General features: G+C 37.8%; 1 protein-coding gene across 1 annotated transcript in view; it reads left to right on the plus strand.

Moving 5' to 3' along the window:
• Nucleotides 1–3515: 3515 nt before the first annotated feature.
• LOC115924910 (fibronectin-like) overlaps nucleotides 3516–25391 on the plus strand; it is a 44640-nt gene continuing 22764 nt past the window's right edge. Inside the window, exons 1-4 of the mRNA XM_030987761.1 lie at nucleotides 3516–3664; nucleotides 9542–9812; nucleotides 15636–15902; nucleotides 17268–17540. Coding sequence (XP_030843621.1) covers nucleotides 9683–9812; nucleotides 15636–15902; nucleotides 17268–17540 — 670 coding nt within the window. The 5' untranslated portion in view covers nucleotides 3516–3664; nucleotides 9542–9682. The remainder of the gene's footprint in view (nucleotides 3665–9541; nucleotides 9813–15635; nucleotides 15903–17267; nucleotides 17541–25391) is intronic.

Below are 25391 nucleotides of genomic sequence, written 5' to 3' on the forward strand. Positions count from 1 at the left end.
CCGACAGTCTTCCTTTTTCATTTATAATGTATAATTGTATGTGTGTATTCGGGCGTACCCATTACAAGCTATGCTTATCGGGTTTCGCGCCTTATTCCTTGTAATGCAAGTTCTTTAATTATATTTATGTTCCTACTTATAAATTGTATTGTTTGAACAGATGTCAAATATGTTGACAAATTGTATGGAAGAAAATAAATGTTCATTGAATTGAATTGAATTGAACTTTACTATAAAAAAAAAAACTTTGATTTATACTGGTCCTGTGTACTGGAACTCCTTGGACATGTCGCTCAGACAGCTGCCAAGTTTAATTACTTTTAAATATCACTTGAAACATAAACTTCTACTCCAGTATGAAAATGCTTAAAGTCATCATGATAGAGACCATTGGTATTATCAACACTTGTTGGTTGGCTACACCACACACCCGTTTTTTGTTCTTTTGTTTTGTTTTTTGTTTTATATATTATGTAACAAATGTATTATGTAAAGGGAACCTTAATTACAAGCATAATGCTTCCAAGGTTTCCTTCTTATTACTGCAGACTATTGTTAGCAATATTTGTATTTAATGACTTGCCATTAAATAGTTTTTATTACTGTTCTATCAATCGAATATTATGTATATGTTTTGTTACCTTGTTGTATATGCCTTACTTTGTAAATTCTTTTCATATGCAGTTAATGTGGAAATATAACCTTTAAAAAAATTATAAAAACATCTGTAATACAAAGTTAATCATAACTATATTTATTGTATAACCACAATTAAATGAGGGAGAAATCTTTAATCGTGATTTTAATGTTCGTGGTATTTAATCATGTAGACCTACGGAAATTTAAGAAAAGGAAGTCAATGACATCATCTTGATGGCAGGATTTATTCATTGAAAGGTGATGAGCGCTGATTGCGGCTGCCAGAGATTAAGCCAGGGTAATAATATCCCAACTTATTTAGAAGCGTATAGGGACAATGTATCATAATATGATATGCGCCAAGCCAGAACAGATTTTGATAATCATTATTATTATTATTTTGTATACGTATTATTATTATTATCATTATTATAATAATAATAATTATTATTACCATTATTATTATCATTATCATTATTATCATTAGTAGTAGCAGTAGTATTGTAATAACTATTATTACTATTTAGCAACAAGTTTGCTATTTAGATATTGACACACTTCAAAGTTAGATGATCAGAAGTTGTGTCTATTACGTAAAATAAAATTATTAAAACAGAAGTCAATTTAGAGCGTATAGTTTTTGTTTTAAATGTCTGCCATTGGGGGTGGAGGAATTATAATTATGTACGACGAATTTTGTGAAAGTGTTATGCGAAAGTGGGTAGGCTTATAAATTTTCTCAATTTGCAGTAATAGGCTACTCTTTTTCAATCAGCACTGGACAAAATATTTCCAAAACGCAAAATCTGCTCAAAGAATGATTGGCAGGTCATATTCAACATGTTCAGAGTGTGAACAATTATAAAACAATAATTTATGACAGTGCATTGTACACTGTCGCTCATATAGTTGGAATATTTTTGTTTTACCCCAATTTATGGAATTATCTTAAAAATTATTAAAAAATAATAGATCTAGATAATAGTATACATTCTCAGATTTTATTGAATAATAATTTGCCATGTGTGTTTTGCGTGACTGCTAAAGCATGTGTATGCTACTATGCTTATCAACTAGGGGACCTACGCTCTTAAGTCATAAATGACAGTAATGAGGATTAATGCACCACAAAAGGGCATTAAAATAGCACATCGACACGGTTTTGATCCTGGGGCCTCACAGTTACGAGGCCATAGCTTTGTCACTGAACCATAACTGTACGCAGCGGGGGCTAGGGTAGGGGGCAGTTTCCATAAATAAAAAAAACAACAGAAAATGCAATAAATTTTCAATAATTTATTGCATTTTACCCCGGTCCCCAACATAAAAAATCCTCTGGACGGCTAAGCATTATGGCTCAAGGCATGGGCACACAGAAGATTTTTTATGTTGGGAACCGGGGTAAAATGCAATAAATTATTGAAAATTTATTGCATTTTTTAATTTTTTTTTATTTATGGAAATGCCCCTACCCTAGCCCCCGCTGCGTACAGTCATGGTTCAGTGACAAAGCAATGGCCTCGTAACTATGAGGCCCCAGGATCAAAACCATGTCGATGTGCTATATTAGTGCCCTTTTGTGGGGCATTAATCCTCATTACTGTCATTTATGACTTAAGGGCATATAGGTCCTCTAGTTGATAAGCATAGTAGCATACACATGCTTTAGCAGTCACGCAAAACACACATTGGCAAATTATTATTCAATAAAATCTGAGAATGTATACTATTATCTAGATCTATTATTTTAAAATAATTTTTAAAATAATTCCATAAATTGGGGTAAAACAAAAATATTCCAACTTTATGAGCGACAGTGTATTAGTGAGATTTTACTGAGTTTTTAGAGTAAAGAAGGTGGGAAGAATGTCGATGCAGGGAACTAATTTAATATAAAAACAAAGTTTCACTATATTACACTACTCCCCCCCCCCCCCCCCCCCCCCCCCATTATTATGTATTATCTCTCTCTAAGTGCCATATCGTTTGACTTTGGCGATCATGTTGTTCCACAACCCTCGGCTCCTAGCCTTCTGTATTAGTACCACTCCCAGTTATTTCACACCTCTCTCTTCCAACAATTTCTGCAGACTGTCCATCATATCCCCCTTTTTCCCCTACTCCTTCTTCCCACAATTTTCCCTGTCAAAGCAAGATTCTCTATGCCTTCTTTACGTGTAATGTGACCCATGAACTTCAACTGCTTAATCAACATCTCACGTATCATTTTCCTTTGCACTCCAGCTCGTGTAAGAACTTCCTCATTTATACTAACTTTGTCAGTCCAGGGGATTTTCACCATTCTTCTTAAAAACCACATTTCGCAACTTTCCAAACGCTTTTTAGTATCAGAGGCTAAAGTCCATGTTTCACTACTATACATGTAAGTACAGGGTAGATGTAACAATTATACTCTTTATCAGTGGCGGATCCAGGAATTTCTTACTGGGGGGGGGGGGGCACAGAATGGCATGGGGTTAAATCAGTACGCAGGATTTTTTCAAGGGGGGGGGGGTTAACATTTTGAAATCGGGCCAAAAATTTCGCAACGACTCAGCCTTTCCTTTTCCTTCGTCTCCTTAATTTCCTCTTTCTCCTTCTCTTCATCTTCCCTCTTTTGAGAATGATAGGGGGCGGCAGCCCTGCCCCCCCCCCCTGTGATATAAGATAAGATAAGATATTTATTCGTCTTTCTTTCAAATGACACATATAGAGCATAACATTTGATCATCAGGAGGTGGGAGACCAGGGAGAGGGGTAAAGAGAGGTAAAGAGGCAGAGAGGAGGTAATTACCGGGGAGGACAAAGTCAACGCACAAGTATAGTAGCGTCTAAATTTTGCGGTGCTGGTGGAGTGACTAGTGGATCCGGAGTACGCTGATCATGAGCTGATATTCGAGCGGACTAACATAAAGTGTTGGTAGATTTTTCCATTTAAAAGAGCATCTCTTTGTGAGTCGATTCATCAAAGTGACCAATCTCTGGTGTACGACATTCTCCCAAATTCCCAGGTGTAAAAGCAAAGGTAAATATCAGGGGTAAAGAATTAAGTGCTCATCTCTCTTGGAAAGTTAGGTCGGAAACGAATTTTACTCGACGGGCACCGAGCTCCTCGATCCCTCCCGCTGGTATCGCAGAGGGTGATGAAGCGAGAGACGCGGCGCCACTGAGTGTTCGTATTCCGTAATCGGTAATACAGGCGATCGCGACATGCCTGGCTTTGATTGAGTGTTGAGCGCGAACTTGTAGCCTACTGTTTGGAGAACTTCAGGAGAATCTACAATTCAATTTTGGACACATGTGACGAGTGACTGCTTGCTTGGTTTAAAAAAAAATTGTTTAATAGGCTAGCTACGCCTTTAACTTTTTATTAACTTTGTATGATAAAATTGTAGTACATGCTCTTCGCTATTTTTGGGTTTACATTTATACACACATAGTCTACATAGGCGCCGGAAGTGGGGGGGGGGGGGGGGTGGGCACTCGCCCCTCCCCAAACCAAAAAGTGTGTGGGGGGGGGGGGGGGGGAGGCAAAATGAATTTTTGCTCCCTCCACCAAAAAAAAGCAGTAAAGGAGTAGATCTAAAGATGGTTTGTATTTTTCACCCAAAAGAACATAACAATAATAAAAACCTGAATTAAATCACATAAAATTCCATTCAAAGAAAAAGGAAAGTTAAAAGGATTCAGGAATTCAATTTCCTTGCGCATTCCACCTATATATTTATCGATGGAGGTGTTTATAATAGCGATACGCGCATATCGTGGAAATATTGTGAGAGAATGAGAAAGCTTGTGTGTTTTTTGTTAAAGGGGTGAGGACATGAGCCCCTGAACGCTGGCGTATTTATTGGGGGGGGGGGATTTCTAATTCGTTGCCAGTGATTTACAAATGTTGCCAAAATGACATTATTTTCCGGTATTTTTTCTCAATTTTGTTGTAAGTCGTCCCTTTTTATGCGTTTGTTGGAAAATTAGAAATTCCCAAATTTACAGTCGGGCGAAAAAATATATTTATTTGAAATTAGAAGCCTTCATGTCAGGGCCTGCAGAACGGCTGGGCTCGGGGGCACGAGCCCCCTCACTTTTTGAAAAAGTATGTTACAGAGAAAAAAGAAGGAGAGAGAGAGAGAAAAAATAAGTGACCTGCCAATGTCACAAATGAGGTATCAAAATATGCTCATCTGACGTAATTAAATGCCTAAATCCCCAGAGCTTACGGGGGCTCTGCCCCCGGACCCCATCAAGGGCCCTAAGGGCAGTCCCTTGGATGCTCATCTGACCGTAATTAAATACCTAAAACCCCTGAGCTTCCGGGGGCTCTGGACCCCACCAAGGGCCCTAAGGCGGGCCTCTGGGTGCTTATCTGACCATAGTTAGTATCTAGAAAAAAGATGCTGAGCTTCCGGGGGCTCTGCCCCCTGGACCACATAAATAGGCTTAACAAGGGCCCCTAGTTGCTCATCTACATGTATATAACGGTTATTAAATACCTAAAACTAGGTATCACAGAAGAGCTGCGTTGAGTGGGGACACGCAGAGCTCAACCACGCAAATTCTCTCTTTTTCAAGGAAGATTTTCATATCATGGAAAAAATAAATATTATAAAATTATATGTCTCTCGAAAGCTCAGGATTCTGTCTTTCATGTCATGTCATTTTCATCAAAATCCATCAATTACTTACGACACAGTTGCTTGAGATTTACCCTCTAATTCGTACTGTGTCACTTCGTTTGTCGCTATTTTTATTTGATCGCCGATTTGTATCCCTAGTTTTAGCTCAATGCGCTTGAACGCCATTTGTCTTTGAGTTTTGAAAATCCACTGGTTGGAAAAAGCACATCTTAAGCTTTATTTTCATATAAAAAATGATGGGGGTATGTTTCAAAAAGATCGTGAAAAATCAGAGTGAAAAGGTTGAAACAATTTTTCTATATCAGAAAAACATACTTTTAATTCAATTTTGATATGAGAAGAAAGAGAATTTACTGGAGAATACGATCATGTAAATATTAAGAATGACCGCGAGATTGCGCTAGAGCGCAAATCCGATGAGTACAGCTAGTACCCTGAGTCTATACGCACTGAGCGAAAGTGACTACAGCGAGCAGGCGCCCATCTTCGCTCGGGGACCCGAGGCGCCACGTGGCGCCTCACCGCACCCGCCGCTTGCCGTCCCATCAAGATCCGAAGCGGAGCATGAATCTGAGGCTTCAAATATCGTAACTGAGGCAGGATTTGCAGCATTTGGCGAACAAATTAGTAAATACATATATATTTCGACGGAATTATTATGCTAACGTAACCTAAACAGATTTTAAAGCGATCACAAGACCAATAATACATGTTTGTGTTTTTCCACTCGCAATTTTTCTCGCACGTCATGCGAGTGAAATTTGAATTTCAAAGTGACTTTTTAAGAAATTCAAGAACAAACTGGTGTAATCTTTGTCAATTTATAGAGTGAAAATTTAATCAAATTTTGTCAGAATTTTTTTTTTTGTGTGTTTCAATCTAAATCAAATAACTGTAATGACGGCTTTTCTGATCTTTGGAAAATAATCATTAAATTCCAATTAAATTCAGGCAGTGTCTTTTCAGTAATCATATCTGATTGATGCACGTCTGTATGAAAACCCAATGACACACACACACACTCGGTGATAGCTCGGCGGCCGTGCACCGCCCATACTGGTGTCTCTATATTCTCATGTTGTGATTGCGAACCCACGCCAAGGATTTAAAGGGCATTTATTGTTTTCCCAGAGTTTTTAAATTTAAGATCGTGGATTCAATTCATGAATTTCAATTAAAAGGGATTTGTTATTATTTTTGTTTATATAGTAAATAAGTTAGGTAGGCCTACTCAAATTTCCTCATTTCTTTCACCCTCACCCTCTCTCCAACCAAAGGCAAAATGATGGCAATCTGGACTTCTTGAAGAGTGTATTTCTTTGAAGTTTAGAGCCATTTTCAAAAGCCATTTAAACTTTAGTTAAAGTAGGTTGATGGCTCAAAATGCTAAAAAGAAGTGAGTCCCATACCTTCTGTTGATGTGCCAAAATTCATTCCCCTACCATTAACGGTTTTCAATTTAGGCAGACTTGAAAACGCACAAAAAAGCTTAAGTGTGCTTTAAAATATGAAGTTTTAAGAGTTTAGAGCCATTTTCAAATGCCATTTAAAATTAATTTAAATGGATTTTATGGTCCAAACTTACAGAACAAATTAAGCTATATACCCCAGATATGCTGAAATTCAGCCCCTCTTGATAGACACTCTTAAATCTAGCCATGTTTCAAAACCCATGAAAACTTGTTCCGGCGACGCAAAAATAGCCATTTGTCACACGCATCAAAATGGGCTTCATATAATTATTTGAAAAATTCCACCAAAAAATATATTTGTCTAAAGAACCTGAAAAAAATAGGCATGTAGAAATCCATACAGATTTCTTGAAAAGAAAGGTGATTCATCAATTAGTTACAAAATTACGTCACCTTGAAAATGGCTAATTGTCAGTTATAGCCTAATTACGCAAAATTTGACCATTTCGTCTCTTATGTAAGTGGCCGTATTTTCAAAAGTACTCAAATTTGACAAATGAGGTATCAAAACTCCTCTTTCCATGTGCTCTAAAAGAAAATTGGCAGGGGAAATGAAATGTAGATACTTTTAAAATTTAGCTGTGATACCTACTAAAACCCCTGAGCTTCCGGGGGCTCTGCACCCTGGACTTCCCGCCAATTTATGCTCTACCTGATGGTTAATACTCCACTTTTGAAAAACGTTCTGCGGGGCCTGCATGTAACGTGTAAGAGTGGTGGTGATGCAGATGAGCACCCTAGCTGGAATGTTTGCCCCTCCAATCCCAATCTGCTTCCGGCGCGCATGTATAAAATACATAATTTAAAAAAGTGTTTTGGGAGGATAAAAAAGGGAGAAAGATCTTCAATCCATGATCCATAGCAGGCCGATCACTGAAAGTGGACACTTTCTTGCCAGACCGGCGCGTTACGTTGCGCAGGGAATCGTAAGATATTTATATTTTATATTGTAGCACGAAAAATGTAAAAGGGGGGGGGGGCACGATATGCCACAGAAGGTGCTCAAGGAGTCGGAATAGTAACACCACTGCTCTAGCTTGGCTACCGATGTCAGTGCATGGTCACAGCATTCAAGGATCTTTCCTACCGGTAGTATTAGTATCTGATACCCATTTAACACCTTGGTGGAGAGAACGTGGCAAATCTAGAATAATGTCTTGCTAATAAATAAGGGATTGAAGTGCCTCCCCAGGGGTCGAACGTGCAGCTTCCAATCTCCAGTCAAGTGTTAAAAAATCTCAGAAACGACACCTCCAAAATTAATTTCAATGCAAAATCTATACCGTTGTCCCACATGTAGAGATGAGTGCAGTGGATGAGAGATTTTTTACTATAGGCCGGTTTGCGTCTTTTTTTGCCGTACCACTAATGCGACGCAGAGGTTATTTTGACGTCTTGAGAGATCCCTATTAAAACCTGCGCATGAATTGAATTGAATTGATAATGGTTTTATTGAGAATAAAAGAACAACAATGCATCGCGGCCTACAAGGCCGAATTGGGCAATGTTTTACAAATGTAAAATACAATATATAAAAACATTCATATTAAATGATATCAAATTAATGAACTGAACTTGAATGAGTAAATTGTTAAAAATATATGCGCACATGGTAACCGTTAGGGTTATGATAATCATGCAAACCAACCTTTCATCCACCCATCGTTAGCTCAATCGGTAGGGACAGCGTAATACAACGATGGAGTTGTGGTTTCGATGTCAGTATTCATTCAGTTTCTGTTTTTTTTGCCTTTATAAATAGTGAGGCAAAGCAATAAATACTCTTAAGTCTCATTGTTTGTGACCCTTTTCCGAGCTTTCGTAACTAAACTAGCTACCTAGCCAGCTAGACCCTTCACAAGCATGTTTATTGAAATTAAAGCCTTAAAATCAAAATACCGTATTTGTCGGCGTAAAGGCCGCAGTATTTTTGGAAGAGAAAATATCAAAAAGTCAGGGTGCGGCCTTTACGGCGAAAGAGTAAAAAAAAAAAATCAAGTCAAAACCAGCACGAATTTGCACATATGGGACTACGAGCAGTACAATAACTATACCACTATGGTACAGGACATTTCAACACATCTTACCAACAATTTTATCTTGCATTGTTGACATGAATACGAAAATAAATTGCTAAATTAGATCTTGATCTAAGTTCGTGCCAATGCATTGCAAAAGTAAAGGAAGGGACCATTTAACAAAGCTGCCGCAAGGATCCATCCGAAGTCGCCATTTTGTTTTCCATTTCATGCAGTTTCGCATTACACCGTACATTGTGGTAGGGGTATATATCGGACACCAAATCTGCCCGCGATCACTTTTTGAGCTAAACTTCCGGTAAATCATAAAAATATTGATGAATCTGGTATCAGTTTGTAAAAAAAAAATAGTGTTTTACGAGAAAATTACGATTACCGTATTTTGTTTTGTCCATTGTTTTTTTTTGCTTTTTTTTTTGGTTTCCTCTTTGAAATATCAAAGTTGGGGTGCGGCGTACGTACGTACCGCCCCCCCCCCCCCCCTCCCATTCGGGCCGCTAAATTTCTTCACATGCATCATTGGTTTCTTCATTCCACTCCATAGAAGCTAGACACAAGTGCGCATGTCAAAGCATGCCACATGCGAAAGTGCTCTAGCTTCTATGGAGTGGGAATGAAGAAACCAATGATGCATGTGAAGAAATTTAGCGGCCCGAATGGGAGGGGGGGGGGGGAGAGGGGGGGGGGGGGGCGGTAGGTACGTGCACTAAGGCCATGTATAATACATGTACATGCATTTCATATATATTTCCAGAATGGACAAGGAGTCTCGAACCTCCAGATCGACAGCACCACTTCCTTCGGTTTTGAAATCTCATGGACGATATCAGGAGCCTGGGACTACTACGTCATTACTGCCTATCTAGGATCTGGTGAGGAATCCCCTGGATATCCTATGAACACCACCTCAACGTCTGCACAACTGATCCATCTTTTCCCTGATACAGCTTACGATATTCAGGTACAACCTAAACTGAACAATGGAGAAGAAGGCCAACTGGACACAACATCTGGCACAACTGATGGTAATAACTGTCATAGTAATGTCACATACTGGATTTAACTTTTTAGAGTCTGTATGCATGATTGATCCCTTTGTAAGAATTTTAAATTTGTGGAATTCGGACCTAGATTTTAGGCTCCCAAATTCTACGTCTTACACCGGGGCGTAGATTTTGGGCACCCGGTGTCCTAGGTGCCTGTTAGAGTTGAGCCCTGCTTATACATGTGCATTGTTATTGGAGATAACCTTTGACCCCTAAATACATGTAGCTTTACGTGTAGAATTGGCTCCTATGGGTCTGGGCCCGTATTCAATAAACTTCTAAGACATTTTTCTTAAGTCTAAGAAAATGTCTAAGAATTTGTCTAGGTTAAGAAAGTTGCCTTAGCCGTATTCTAAACACGTAAAGCAGTTTGTCTTAGCCAAGACGAAAGATAAGACAAATTCTTAGACCCGATGACGTCATGTGGGAAAGTTGATGTGGTCGACTCGAGCGAATTACAACTGAATTAATTGCAACTCGATTTGCCTATGTAATTTGCGTGTTAAAATAAAAATCGCACCGCACGAAAATTATACACTAACATGTATGGGAGAGCGTAAGGGAGGAACGATGCTCACATAATTATTTCGGGATTGACCAACTGACACTAAAACAGTCTAGTCAAGACCACCTGAGGCTAGATCTAACATCCACTGTAGGCTTTTTATACTTTTCTGTCAAACAACTCCGAGGAGCCCAACCGGGCTTACTTATTATGTCGCAGCCGCAGGTCTGTGAGTATGAAGGGAGCGCCGTCGCTAGCCGGCCGACCAGCGCTAGCTAGCATTGGATTTGGAGCTACCCTTTCATTGTTTTACATCGTCTAGAGTCTACTGTTATGATGGCCTAAAATTAATCAAATGGCTAAATGTAACCTTTATCAGACTCATACTATAACAAATTTTGTCTCACCTAATATTATGCCGATTGCACATTATTCCCTGTTTCCATACTTTAGCGCCAAAGACTAATAAAGTAAGAGACGGTTTCTTTATATACGACAGCCATGTCATGATTTAGTGTTATGCATACTTATGCTACTACTCGTTTAGTTACAAACAAACATACTACTAGTACAAGTACAAAGAGCCTATGGCGCTCCTACGCGCTGCGCCGTCGACGCTGTATATTACGCGAAGCTTACGTTGTTATATAGGTCAACTGATAACCTGCGCTCGCGCTGCGCGCGCTGCATGCATTGTTTTTATTCCATTTGATCGAAACCCGAAGCGGTTGCTTGCAGCATCACTGAGCTGCCGGTGCCAAAGCCCCATTTAAGCATCCTCGTAGTATGCTTAAATATAGGGTAGATTTCTTACTTATCTTAGATATCTCGATTGTATTAGAATACGACATGCTACTTAAGTCCCTTTTCTTAGATAAAATCTTAGATAAAATCTAAGAATCCTTCTTAATCTTAAGGCAAATTTCTTAAGTCCCCATTGCTGTTATAGAATACGATTTTTGGCTAAGATTTTTTCTTAGCCAAAATTTAAGAAAAAGTACTTAGATTTCAAGCTTAAGAAGTTTATTGAATACGGGCCCTGGTGTTTATTGGCCCAGATTCGTCCGGGGTATATCATACAGGAGGAGAGGGAAATAATATTTTAGAATTTCATTTTCAACTTACCCGGTAGCAACTCCAAATTTGTAGTAGAGTAATAGTTGAAAAGTCTCCCAATCAGGTCAACTAGCAAATGTAAGTAATTTAAAATTTACTTCAATTGATGTTAGTGTTCATTTTGAAGTCGTATTTGCCGGCGATAAGGCCGCAGCGCCGTATAGGCCGCACCCCCGATTTTCACATTTAAAAAAAAAAAAAAAAAATAGAAAAAAAAAAGAAAAAAAAAAAAATCTTTTGCCAAAGTCGGGATTCGATCTCTTGCGTACAAATGTTGATGTGACTAAAATCACCGCCTTAAACCTCTCGGCCATCACGGACTGATACCATATTCTGCAGTTTTCTGTGATTTAGTCATTGAAATGGATTGAATATGGCGACTTCGCGTGCTGGATGCTTCGCGGCTGCTCCGTTAAACGGGCCCTTCTTTTACTTTTGCAATGCATTGGCACGAACTTAGATCAAAATCTATCGGCAGATGTTTATGGAAGTTTATTTTCGTCTTCATGTCAACAATGCAAGATAAAATTGTCGGTAAGATGTGTGGAAATATATAGTTATTATACCGTTTGTAGATCTAGTCCCATATGTACAAATTTGTGCTGGTTTTCGCCGTAAAGGCCGCACCCCGACTTTTTAATATTTTCTCTTCCAAAAATACTGCGGCCTTTACGCCGGCAAATACGGTAGTCCAGCAATCGATTTGTAACACACTCCCACATTATGCCACAAAGGTGTTGGTCTCAAGAGTAAGAATATATATTCTCTAATTTCAGCCTGGAGTTCTACTACTTTTAGTGAACCAATCATGCAAAATGTATAATGTGTTCATCGTCATGAGACATTATACAAATGTTGACTGCTTTGAGGGGCACGGTAAAAACTATATGGCCAGAGATGATCTCGCAGCTGTGCTATGCCCCGAGACGACAGTCGTGGGGCAAAGCGCAGTTGCGAGATCACAGAGGGCCATGGTTTTTACCGTGACACGAAGTGAAGCATGCAGTCAACATTTGTTTTATATACCGCATCCTTCTTTAGCTCAGAAATTAATTTCAAAGACAGATGAAATACGGTACCGTAACGTGATTCTCATCGATGTACATGTCTGATATGGTGCCGGTCGCGCGCCCGTGTATCTAAATTGCTATAGCTATTGCTATTGCGAAGATCCATCAAGTTCACCATACCGCCCGGCAGTCCGTAGTGAATTTCATGCCCGCAAATTTAACCAAACAGAGGCATAGAATCTAGACATGCGGTATATAAAGAATGATAACCCCCAAACTTTATGTGGGATATTTAAGTCAATTAGAATTGAAATTCATGTTTATTTCCTGCTTATTTATCATGTAATATAGTTAGCACATAGAGGTCAGTATGTACAATACAATTGCCGGTAGGCCTATAGATCAGACAATAGGAGAAGCCAAATACCTGGAAAGCAATTAAGGCTTGTGTTTGGAAATTGGAATGCCAATTTAATACAAGTAAAATACATCAATAATCATTCTTTGAATGCTATAGCTACGCGCGCCCGTAAAAAGACATAATACTATGCCCGGTCAACATTTGTTTGCCTCCGCTACAAAGGGTTATTCATGAACAGTATATGAAAAATAGCTTGTAATCACGATATTTTGCGCACCTGTTAATGGATTACAATCAAACTTGAATTTTAAAATTGCTTCTGTTTTGGTTTGTTAAATCGCTCTAGGCGGAGGCATCATTTTCTACTGCGCGCAATCAAAGATCCATCAAGTTCACCATACCGCCCGGCAGTCCGTAGTGAATTTCATGCCCGCAAATTTAACCAAACAGAGGCATAGAATCTAGACATGCGGTATATAAAGAATGATAACCCCCAAACTTTATGTGGGATATTTAAGTCATTTTGAATTGAAATTCATGTTTATTTCCTGTTTATTTATCATGTAATATAGTTAGCACATAGAGGTCAGTGTGTACAATACAATTGCCGGTAGGCCTATAGATCAGACAATAGGAGAAGCCAAATACCTGGAAAGCAATTAAGGCTTGTGTTTGGAAATTGGAATGCCAATTTAATACAAGTAAAATACATCAATAATCATTCTTTGAATATGTTTCTTGTACCATTAAAGCATGTAAAATTGAAACATGGAAGGAGTATGAACTGTATGCGAAGCACAGAGTCCCTTCCCTTGTAGCCGGGCTCAAGGGTTTGCTTATGGGCTCTCAGGTTCTTAGATGAACTGTAGTAAAATCTGAGTCATAATTTTAAGCATTTTTGAAGAAATTTTAGTACTAAAATTCCCTGAATAATTTTCGTTGAGAATGAATATTAACCTGCAATTTACTTGTTCCTGAATTTCAAACCTGTACAATCAACATTCATACCTGTCGATGTTACATTTGTTAATCCCTTGTGAACCACCCTGACAGAGTATAGAGATATTAAAAGGGGAACAGGTGATTTTAGTACCAGGGCTGCTTGAGGCCCGGACCACAGGGCATGGCAACCCGGACAGGGGTCGTTTCATGAAACCAACTCCATGACAGTCAAATCTATGTCCACGACCTATGGAGGTGTCAGGAACTGGACAATCTGTTTCACAAAGCCATGATTATCGGCAAATTCATGATTTTGATACTATCGGCTAAAAAGATGAAGTTCTAGTCACGATCAATCAGATTTTATCCTGAATTTTCAAAAGAGATTATGAGGCTTAATTTCATTCATACTGTTTTAAAAAGTAAAAACAAGTTGAGCGACAGCGTCAAGATGTCAATGATCTTGTAGTTATGACGGTTTCGAGAAACGATTTTAGACCAGGGCTACCTTAAGACCGGCAATCTAGAACACCACAGAGGCTCTGTTTTTCATTTTGTAAAAACAGTATCGACTCCCCCTAGATAATTTTCCTCATTATAGACAGGGCTTTACACAAATTCCTTAGAAGGGGGTCTGGATTCTGGTGAAATGTGAGGAAGTTGGAGTTGCACGCAGGGCGGAGGCATGGTTGTTGACTGTGAGCAGTCAAATAGCTCTCATTAGGAACTTTTAGATTTGCACTTCGAAATAGTGGACTGGTACGTGTGCCTTAAAAGGACGTCACACGTAGCAGTCCACTATGTCGACATACAAATCTAAAAGCCCCTATTATTTTTATCTTTTGATCCGATCCAGATTAATGCTCTGGATGACAAATTAAACATCTGCAGAAAGTGGAAACATTGCTGAAAAACATCACTATGAGTCCATTTCTGTTGGAGTACTTTGTGCCGTTCATGAAGAGCAAAATAATAGAAAATAATCATTGTAAATGTACTGTAGTCTCTAAGCTGGCAATGCAGTGTAAACATTTGTAATTGAACTTTTTTCATGTATAAATTGGCAATTTGCTGTTGAAGTTTTAGTAATTTTGATTCATACTGCTTCATTTCATATACATTTTAAAGGGATAGTTGAGTTCTGTTGCAGAGGGCGCTACACAAAATATATTTTTTTGGTGAGATAATGAAAAACTGAGTTTCAAATATGAAAGAACATACAATTTTAATGACAAAATCATCTTTGTTTGATCAAAATTGGTTCAGAAACGGCTGAAATTTCCATAAATATAACCATTTCTAATATTGGTGTACCACCACAAATATTAGATAAATTGAACCAGCCGTTGAGAAAAAATTAAATAGCACCTACGTTTTATTCCAGCCAATGCCGTTGTTGTCTTTTTGTTGATTTTTTTGTGTTGGTTATAATACGCACAACCAGCCGGCCCATGTATTGTTATTATTACCGGTACAGGTAATTATTAACGGTCACCGGGACCGTATTTTTTTTAAACTAGAGCTAAAGTGGTATGATCGTATTGGCTAAACTTCACACATTTTGGGGTCTGAAATTACCTTCATAGAAATGTTACATGTAGGTGCTAAAAGGGCACTAGAAATGTCATAAATAAGAATAAAAGCAATAACCATGTACTTTGAAGGCATTTGCGGTCTGAAACAAGAACTCAATTATCCCTTTAAGTTTTTTAACTATGAAAGGGTGGAATATACAAATAATTGTTGCCAATTTGAGGCTGAAGAACTGATTTATTTAGTCCTTTACCTTGTTTCTACTTACTTTTTCTTCCCACTTTTTCTTCCCACTTTTTCTTCCCTCTTTTTCTTCCCACTTTTTCTTCCCAAAGTCTCCCGCATAGAGGTGACGGTAAACAGCAAAACCTTTATCAGTGTTGCTTACACCTTGCCCGAGGACGAGCCGTCTTCCAATCAGCAAATAAGACTTGGTCATTTCGGAAGTACATTGCAGACTTTTGGTAATCAGCCAGTAAATAATATGGGGAACGTCCTCTTCCCTTCATTTCCCGCTGTCTCACCGGGAGATCTACTGTATGCATCAAATGCTCCATCGGATGAACCGACCAACTACTTGAATGAGATCCACTTCAGATATCGTAAGTATTTCTTCCAGGAAACTGGGAATGAGATAATCGCAAAGACTTTCAAAAAATGAAGTCAAGGCATTCCAGCAGCCTTGTACATCACCTGTTGTAGTGTGTGTACATTACAGAGATGTATTATATAATCCTAACATGATACAGCATAAGGTGCTGAAATTAGCCTTTCGTTAGTTTTCAATAGTCTTTGTAATGTTGAATGATAGTTAAAATATACAGATAATGAACCCCAAAAGACATTTCAAATAGCTTTGTGCTTTGTGAAAACCAAGTGTTTTACCATGAAGTTGCAGATTTTGATTATCACATTTTTGTATTCATGTGACTACAATTTTTACTCCTAAAGGCTAGTTCAGATATGGCATTGTAAACTGCTGCTGTTGCAAAAAAATACAAAAAACACTTTTTTATAACACATGTAAATGAAAGGCAAAATGAGATCTGTGTTGTGAAATACAGAAATATGAAGTGTATTTCACTTTGCGTGATTTAGAAAAAAGTCACAGGTTTTCTGTTTCATATCTTAATGAGCCGTATTGGGTAATTGCAGCTTTAGACAAATTTTAGAAGATTTTTACTTTCAGATTTCACCCTATCAAAAGTATGATGGCAAAATACAATGCTAAAAATTATAATTTTGGCAAATACCCCTATTTTGCATTTTTAATGCAGTTCCCACAAAATATGACTCCTTGTTGCATTAAAACATGCCTTCTAATTTTCTCCCTATTTATACCTGCTTATCGAGTATACAAGTACCCCGTTTTCACAAACTTTGTTCAAGCATACAATGTGAAAATGTGACCCTTTTTAATCAAACTTACTCTATAAAAGAAAACAAACCTTTTAATTTCAAATCCAATCCAACATACTTTTTTTCAAATCTGCAAACGTTGAAATAGTCTTCAGCATTCCTGAACATCCTTTTTTTTCGCAAAATGTGTGGACCGCACTTTCATGCCACACGTGTGTGTAGTGACATGTACACATTAAGGCTATGTCTACCTTGCATACAACTTTTAGCAAGACTGCGCTAATTTGTTATCATTTTTATAATTCCAAAATCTCACAGTATACACCAGGGTGGTGTTTCACAAAGTCTTTTTTCAATGACAAATGACAAAAATCATTGACAAATCTGCTGATAACCAATCAGAAGCAAGGATTTCAGTAGCTTATACAAAAACTGTCATTTGTCACTGATGAAATGTTTTGTGAAACAGCCCCTGTACTATATGTGTTACAAAACTATCCTGCATATTAAGTCAATATGAAGTGATACCAGTGGTTGATTGTCTATAATAAAGGTTTGTTTTGACAGCTGTGTTGATGATGAATATCCCTTTATTCCTTCCATCGAAGATCCAAATCCCCCCCAGAATGTCATGGTAAATCCATCGTCATGCGATGCTTTTGAAGTGACCTTCGACCTTCCAGCAACTGGTGGCAACTATGACGGATTTAAGATCCGTGTCAACGACGAAGTGCGGGAGACTCTGATGGGCAGTGCCAAGACGTCAGTGATCATCAACGGTTTGGCCCCAAATACGCCGTATACGTTCAATGTGACGTCTTTTGTGGGTATCGGTGGGGATGAAGCAGAAAGCGAAATCTTCAGTGACACCAGAATTCTAGGTATGAGGTTGTATTTTTCTCACTTACTTTTATTTTTCAAGTATGTATGAGCATGAAGAGAGAAGTTCTTGAGGTCAGATACTAACATTACAGAAACATTGATAAGGCGCCTTGGATCAATTCGAGTGGCAGTAATCACGCGGCTTTATGCAACGCGGCCTAGTTTGCGTGAAAGCCACAATCGTCCAAAACCCTCTATTCAAAAAACGTGTGCAAAAATCCCGCATAAAAGAGCGTATGCTTCAACGACTCCAGAACAGAGCTCGACCTACTCATAATGCTTTCAACTGATACCAAGTGACCGCCCTCTATAGGCCATGTAACTCTCAAACTATGCAGGGGCTGCGGAAGCGGGTGGCTGTGGCTTTTTTTTTAGTAGACACGTTTCATAAAAGCTCTGAAAAAGGGGTTTATAGATTGTTCGCATGCTCAGACCTCCCCCCCCCCCCCTACTCTCAAAAACGCTCCGCGGCCCCTGCTACATGTATTTAGGGTCAGAATTCAGATTCCCTTCCTCAAAGGGATAACTTATTAAGAAAAAATATTTATCACACATTTATACAAGTCATACATTAATGCTTTTTCTTCCTTTAATATGTTTCGCTTTGTTGTAGCTTCATTTGTCTCGTTTTCGTTTCCAAACTTCATTAATCTGTGTTGGGTTATCTTAAACAATATTTGACTTCTGGAAGATTTATAAACTTATGGGCAATACGCTTGACTAATCATGAAAAGATTGTTTAATAGTTATAAATGAATGGCGCAAAATATGAGCTTGTTGAATGAAAGCGCCGTAAAAAAAGTAACAACAACAACAACAACAGCAGCAGCCTTCATTTTTTCTTTTATCCTCAAGCGAGGTTTTTATTTCCATAATTTCAATACATATTTACATTAATAACTCAATGATTGAGTGAAACGAGTGAAACATATTACATAACATAGAAATTAAAGTATATACAACAATTCTACCAGCTTAGTATTATTTTCTTTGAATGCACAATCATGCCTAAAAAAAATCTTACCAACGACCCAGACTAGATAATCGTTTTAACGTAACATTTTATCAACGAAGAAAATGGATATTATATTTAGAGTTCAGAAATAAACAATATGAAATGAAACAATAGGAGTGATCGAGAGGAAAGAAAAAGAGAGGTAGGAGACGAATTAAGACAAAAATAATAGAAAAAAATCGTGGGAGAGAATTCAATAAAACAATCAACTTGAAGTTATATAAAAATGTGAGGAACAAAAAAAGACCAAAAGACTATCAAAGGTTTGTCCCCAGGTATATGAAATGAAAAGAATCTAACACAGTTACACAGGTAATAAACACAATTAAAATAAGTGGTGAAGTGTGACGTCATCAATAATCTATGGTTTGAATTTCTCAATTTTTCTCTATTTTCCGAAAGAGCATAAAAAATAATGTCCTAATATTGATATCAATTGAATATAAGTATTGGCTGAGATATGACCATCTGAATAAATATATTTCCTATAGGAACTCAGTGTTATTTGCTCTGGCTCCTAATGATTTATCTCGGACATTCAACGTTGCCTTTGCCCAACTCTGCGCATTAAACAGTAGTTTATTGAATAGACCCCTCCCCCCCCCCCTTTCCCCTCTCCTCTCTCTATCAAACTCGCCTTTCATGCTATGGCTACGTTGCGTTAACATTTTATGCGCCATTATGTTAGTGATTGTGATAGATTTTGAGCGAAAGAATGATAATTAGATAAGAAAAAAGTATTAAACAGGGAAACAAGACACACAAAATCATATTGCCAGTTGAGGTTGAAATAAAAGCAAGCGAAGGAAGATGGCTTTCATATTTAGAGTTCAGAAATAAACAATATGAGTGAGAGGGGTTGGAGAGACAGAAAGTTGGACGAAGTCTGTACTGTATTCATCATTATGATATTTGTCTCTCTAATCACCCTCCCCCCCCCCCCCCCCCCGGGCTCTTTTTTTTTCTTTCTGTTGTGTTTGTTTATATATTTTCGCTTAAGTATAATTTCCGACGTATATTAACACCATCAATATAGCATAATAAACATTTTTTGTCATATCAGTTTGATGCAACAGAGATTTATATTCAAAAGTTTTACTTCTTATAATTATTATTGTACTTTAATATTCTTCTCTCCGTTCATTTTAGCTTCTTCTGAATGTTTACGCTATATTTCTTAATCTCTTGATGAAATATAAACACCAGAAGCTAGTATTTAGTGGATGCAAACAAAACATTGCAGCTGGTGGGTTCGAAAATCCAAAACATGAATAGACTTCCTGCTTTTTCACTGCAGATCATAACAGAGCGAATGAAAATGGGCAGACCGTAGTTCAGATAATCCGGCTATTGTTTTCTATCATTGGAATAATCCACCAGCTCCATCTTCTCACGCAAACAGGCCGGTGAATGTACTGTTGTTGTTGTTGTTGTTTTATTTAGGCAAGTCAGTCAGTTTATGACCATTATTGCCGAATAATATGAACAAGTTTGTTTTTAATTCTAATTTACGTATATGCACTCACATAATATGCGTGTATATTATGAATAATATATAAATAATATTTGTTTTTAAGATATATAATTATATATTACATTTTTTGGTCACGCTTTGCTTAAAATAGATTATGATTATGTCCATCATACGGACAGAATGAATTGAATGTGTATTTTCATTATATTATATTGCAAGCAAATGGCGGAATAGAAAACGATATGAAAGATGATGATGGAAAACGACATTGGCAGATATAGACAAAGAGAGACAGACAGACAGACAGAGAGAGTAAGAGAGAGAGAGAGAGAGAGAGATGAGAGAGAGAGAGAAAGAGAGAGAGAGAGAGAAAGAGAAAGAGAGAGAGAGAGAGATGAGAAAAAAACGAAATAACACCTTTTACGTCGTATTTCAGCCAATGCCGATGTTGGCCTTTTTGTTGGCATTTTCGTGTTGCTTTTATTACCTACAATTAGCTGGCCCATTTAATTAAATAATTAATTAACGGTCGCCGTGGTTTTTTTTTAAGTGTAGCTGGATTGGTATCGTATTGGCTAAATTTCACACATTTTGGGGTCTAAAATTACCTCCATAGCAATTTTAGGTTCTAACAGGGCACTATAAATGTCATACATGTAGATAAGAATAAGAGCAATAACCATGCACTTTGAAGGCATTTGCGGTCTGAAAACAGAACTCAACTATCCCTTTAATACAAGCGTTACAAAATACCCGGTCATTGGATACAGTGCCCCCCTTCCGGATACAAACACCTGAAGCTAGTATTCAGTGGATGCATACAAAACATTGCAGATCACTGCAGATCATGACAAAGCGAATGCAATGTGGGCGCAGACCGTAGTTCAGATAATCCGGCTATTGTTTCTTTCACTGGAATAATCCCCCAGCTCCATCTTCACACACAAACAGGCCGGTGAATGGGCTGTTGTTGTTGTTGTTTAGCAAGTCAGTTTATGACCATTATTGCCGAATACTATGAACAATTTGTTTTGAATTCAAATTAAATATACATGAATAATAAACACAAATATATATATTTATAAGATATACTAATAATATAATGATTTTCCTTGGTCACGCTTTGCTTGAACTACATTAAGATTGTACTATGTTCATCGTACAGACGTAATGAATTGAATTTGTATTTTCTTTATACTATATTGTTTTCTATAATACAAGCTTGAACAGAAACACATAATAAATACTTGAATTTCTATAATATTATTGTAGGGTTGCGGTTCTAACAATTTCCTAGCTCTCTTAAGTACACAGAGGCAGCCCAGCAGACATGTGGTACGATTGATAACTACTGGCTAACTGACCAGGTTTTAATGTGTAAAAGCATAACAGCATGCTATGGAGCATTCCACATACATTCCATGCAAAGTAGAAGAAACCAATAAATATTCATAAAGTCCCATACAAGTACAAATCAGCATCACAAAGTATTCTTGAATATTCAAACATAAACAAAGGGTATATATTGAATATTCATAGTATATGTAAATTATACTATAAGCTTGACTGCATCAGGTGAACATTGAAACCAATGAGAGAGAGAGAGATAGACAGATGAAAGGATGGTGGATGAAAAGGGTGAATGTGAATGAGGGATGACCTATTAATATGAAAGGGATGAATCATGGATATGAGGGGGAGTTTCAGAAGTTCAAAATAAATCCCTACAAACTAGTCTTCCCCTTACAAAAAAATGTCCTCATTTTATAAGGCATTCTCTTTTCTTTGATTACCTAAATATATAACACATTAAACATCTATCGAAATGATACTTCTATCTTTCCTCTTGTAAACAGAGAATCACTATCAATATAATATCCTTTTTTTTCCTTTTAAAGAAAATAAAATCCTCCCTACCCGTAAGCATATAAATGTATAATTTTACAAAACGAATGAATTTCACTCGTATATAGATGAATTATGACTAACGACTCAAATGTACAGAGTATTGGCCTAACATACATGTATAAGCCGAAGAAAAAGAAAAAAAATCTGTAAAAAACACATGATTTTATATATATCTGAGCTTTCTCGCTTCTAATCTGTTTCACTTTTATCTCGGGGAAACACTTCCAGATTTCAATGGTAAAATCAAACAACTATAAATACGGTGTATTTGCCTTTACAAAAAATAAACACAATCGATTACACAAAGTTGTAGCAATCCTAACAAAATACTTTTTCTTTTAAATGCTGTTTCCTTTGCTTCTAAAGTCAAACAAAGTTTCAAATTTGTTATACCTTCATGCATTATCTTGAGCGAACAATAAGGGAATCAAATCATTAGAGGTGAATACCTTTAAAAAAAAAAATTCTCGTACCTTCGAAAAATGAATAATCGTATCACTTAATAAAAATACCTCCAAAAACCTTTGAAGAAAAAAAAATATATATATATTCTTGTACCTTCGAAAAATGAAAAATCCTATCACTTGAAAATAGAAATCTTTCTGTTTATAGAAGTTACATGAGTATATTTAATTACATAATATCCATAACACATGATTATCACACTATCGCAATATCTAAACATATTGTATCACATGCAGTCATTTAAAGTGTTCTACAGCATCCTTGCTTTGATGAGCAAAATGACTCCTGAAAAGAATAAAACATTTCCAACTGAGATTGAGCCAGCGCCTGCTTTGTCACTTGTAGCTAGCAAAGATTAAATCCACAAAAAAAAAAAATCATTATCAGTTCAAACATCTCGTACCCTTCAATAACATTGTACCTCTGAATATTACATAATGCATGAGAAGTGGTTACATTCAAATGCAATATTTTTCTTTTCTTTTCGTCAAAAATATTTGGATCGACCAAACAAAATACAAACATATCCTCACACGAAGACTATAAACAATCACAATTTCTCTTTTTCCGTCTTTTTTTTTTTTTTTTTTAACCAACCACCAAAATAATGATATTTCTCTCTTGACAATCAACAACTTTCCATTTACTTTGTCAAGACGCATGCAAAATTAAGAAAATCCATATTTTTTTCTTGGTTTTGTCTTAACTTCAAGAATTCCCAATGCTATGAATACAAATAAAGAAAAATATTCCAATTTGGCATTTCCATCACCAGATGTAAATACGTATCTTGCAAAAGTTGCAATATATGAACACGAACAATATACCAATCTATTTTGGATCTTTCTCCAAATTGTTAACAATCAATGGTCCATATGATGTACAGTGTATCAATCATTAATTACACACACACAAATTTAACTCCCATGTAGCAGTTCTGTAATTAAACAAAAATTCGCGAGAAATGCAGAAGGAATTACAGTCCATTTCAATTCTTATCTGACTAACGCCCGAAATTCTCAGTCCATAATTCTGATGTTCTGACCCGTACAGAACTCATGAAATTCACAGTCCATTCAATATCAAAACCGCTCAAAATTGTTGCTGATTCCATAGAGTCGGAACAGTCCAGTTTAGCATTTAAAGTTCAAATGAGTTTGAATGTCTCTGTCATTCATGATCATAGTCCAATCAATACTGTAATTTTCCATAACCGAAAGTTGACAGTTGAAACGTTCTTTCCTTCTGACGGAAATGTCGACTTCAGACCAATGAAATGTCTAATACTACGCAATATCGGAAAATAGTCACATTTGGTAATCGCTATACTTCTGCGGTTTGTGGACGCGTCTACCAGAGCGAGTTTGAGTTAACTGCGTTGTGGCGTCCTCTTGCGTCGTGGTGTCTTCTTGCATAGTGTGGGGTGTACGTTGGTTCGCTGATGCACCAGTTGATGGTTGAGTGGTGTGTTGCTGGTCGTTGACCTCGGGGTTGACATCAGGGTTGACATCGGGGTTGACATCGGGGTTGACATCAGGGTTTTCTCTAGAGGGCCCTGGTCTATGGAAATGGTCTGGGGAGTTAACCTGTCGCTCTCGAGTCTGTCGTTGTATGGATTGAGTTGATGACTGTCCATTAGACGCCTCTGACCAAGATGGCTGGTCAGAATTGCCTAACTCAGAGTGGATTGGTTGTTGACCTGCTGGAACCTGGAGGTCTTCTGGCGGCCGGAACTGATCAGCTTGTGTTGGAGTGTTAGTTGACCATGGCATCTCTATTGAAGAGTGAGATGCCAAATGAGATGGAGGAGGTATGTCAGGCCTTGCCTGATTACTTGAAGGAGGACTTGAGGAAGGAGGGATAACTTCAGGTCTTTTCTGACTACCTGAAGGAGGACGTGAAGTTGAAGGTCCTTTCCCTTGTAGAAAAGCTCTAGATCTGAAGAGTTTGAGTCTGTTGTGATGAACTAGTTTCTTTGCACTTTCATTATGAATGTCGGCTATCAGATAGTTAAGGTTATCTGATGAGGATGAGACGATGATGAAAGGTCCCTTCCAGTTGGGCTCCAGTTTGCGTCTAGCATTGACGGGATTGTGTAACCAAACTAGATCTCCTGGTGCATACTTGATGGTCCTAGTTGAGGCATCATAGTCCCTTTTCTGCCTGAGTTGAGCTTGTTCTGCCTTCTGTCTGGTATGTTGGAAAGCCTGTCTTAGCCGGGAACACACATCAGTGACATACTCTTGAGGAGAATCATATGACTGAGTCATGATAGGACAAGTGACACTAGCTGGGGTCCTTGCTTCACGACCATGCATGATGAAATAGGGTGTCATGCCAGTGCTTGTATGGACACTGGTGTTGTAGGCTAGCTGCAATTGATGTATGTGCTTGTCCCAGTCACCTCCTTGGTCTGCTATGTACTTAGCAAGTTGTTCTTTGATAACTCTGTTCGCTCTTTCAACGATGCCAGCTCCCTGTGGGTGGTAAGGGGATGATCGAGATTTGCGAATGCCGAGCCTCTTGCAGAGATCCTGGACTAGTCTGGATTCAAATTGTCTTCCTTGGTCTGTGTGTAGTGACTCAGGAACTCCATGCTCCTTGATGTATTCTTCGAATAAGTGTCCAGCCACAGTCTGGGCGGTCTGGTCTCGCATGGGGTAAATATTGGTGTATTTACTAAAGTGATCAACAACAACCAAAATATAGTGGTACCCGCTTCTTGAAGTAGGAAGCTCGGCTATATCAGCGAAAACCATTTGTAGAGGGTGATCGGTCTTTATGCTCTGGAGTGGAGCTTGGTGCTTAGGACTTGGAGATCTAATCGACTCGCAGGCAGGACAAGTTCTGCAGTAGTCGGTTATATCCTTGTGCATGAATGGCCAAAAGCACATAGATTCCGCCCTGTGTAGTGTGCGTTGAACTCCGAAGTGTCCAGAGGATGGATTACCATGTATCTCTTGCAGGACTTGAGGGATAAGAGATTCT

This window comes from Strongylocentrotus purpuratus, unplaced genomic scaffold (genome assembly GCF_000002235.5).
Source record: "Strongylocentrotus purpuratus isolate Spur 01 unplaced genomic scaffold, Spur_5.0 spur5_scaffold_17, whole genome shotgun sequence".
In the NCBI taxonomy this organism is placed as follows: domain Eukaryota; kingdom Metazoa; phylum Echinodermata; class Echinoidea; order Camarodonta; family Strongylocentrotidae; genus Strongylocentrotus; species Strongylocentrotus purpuratus.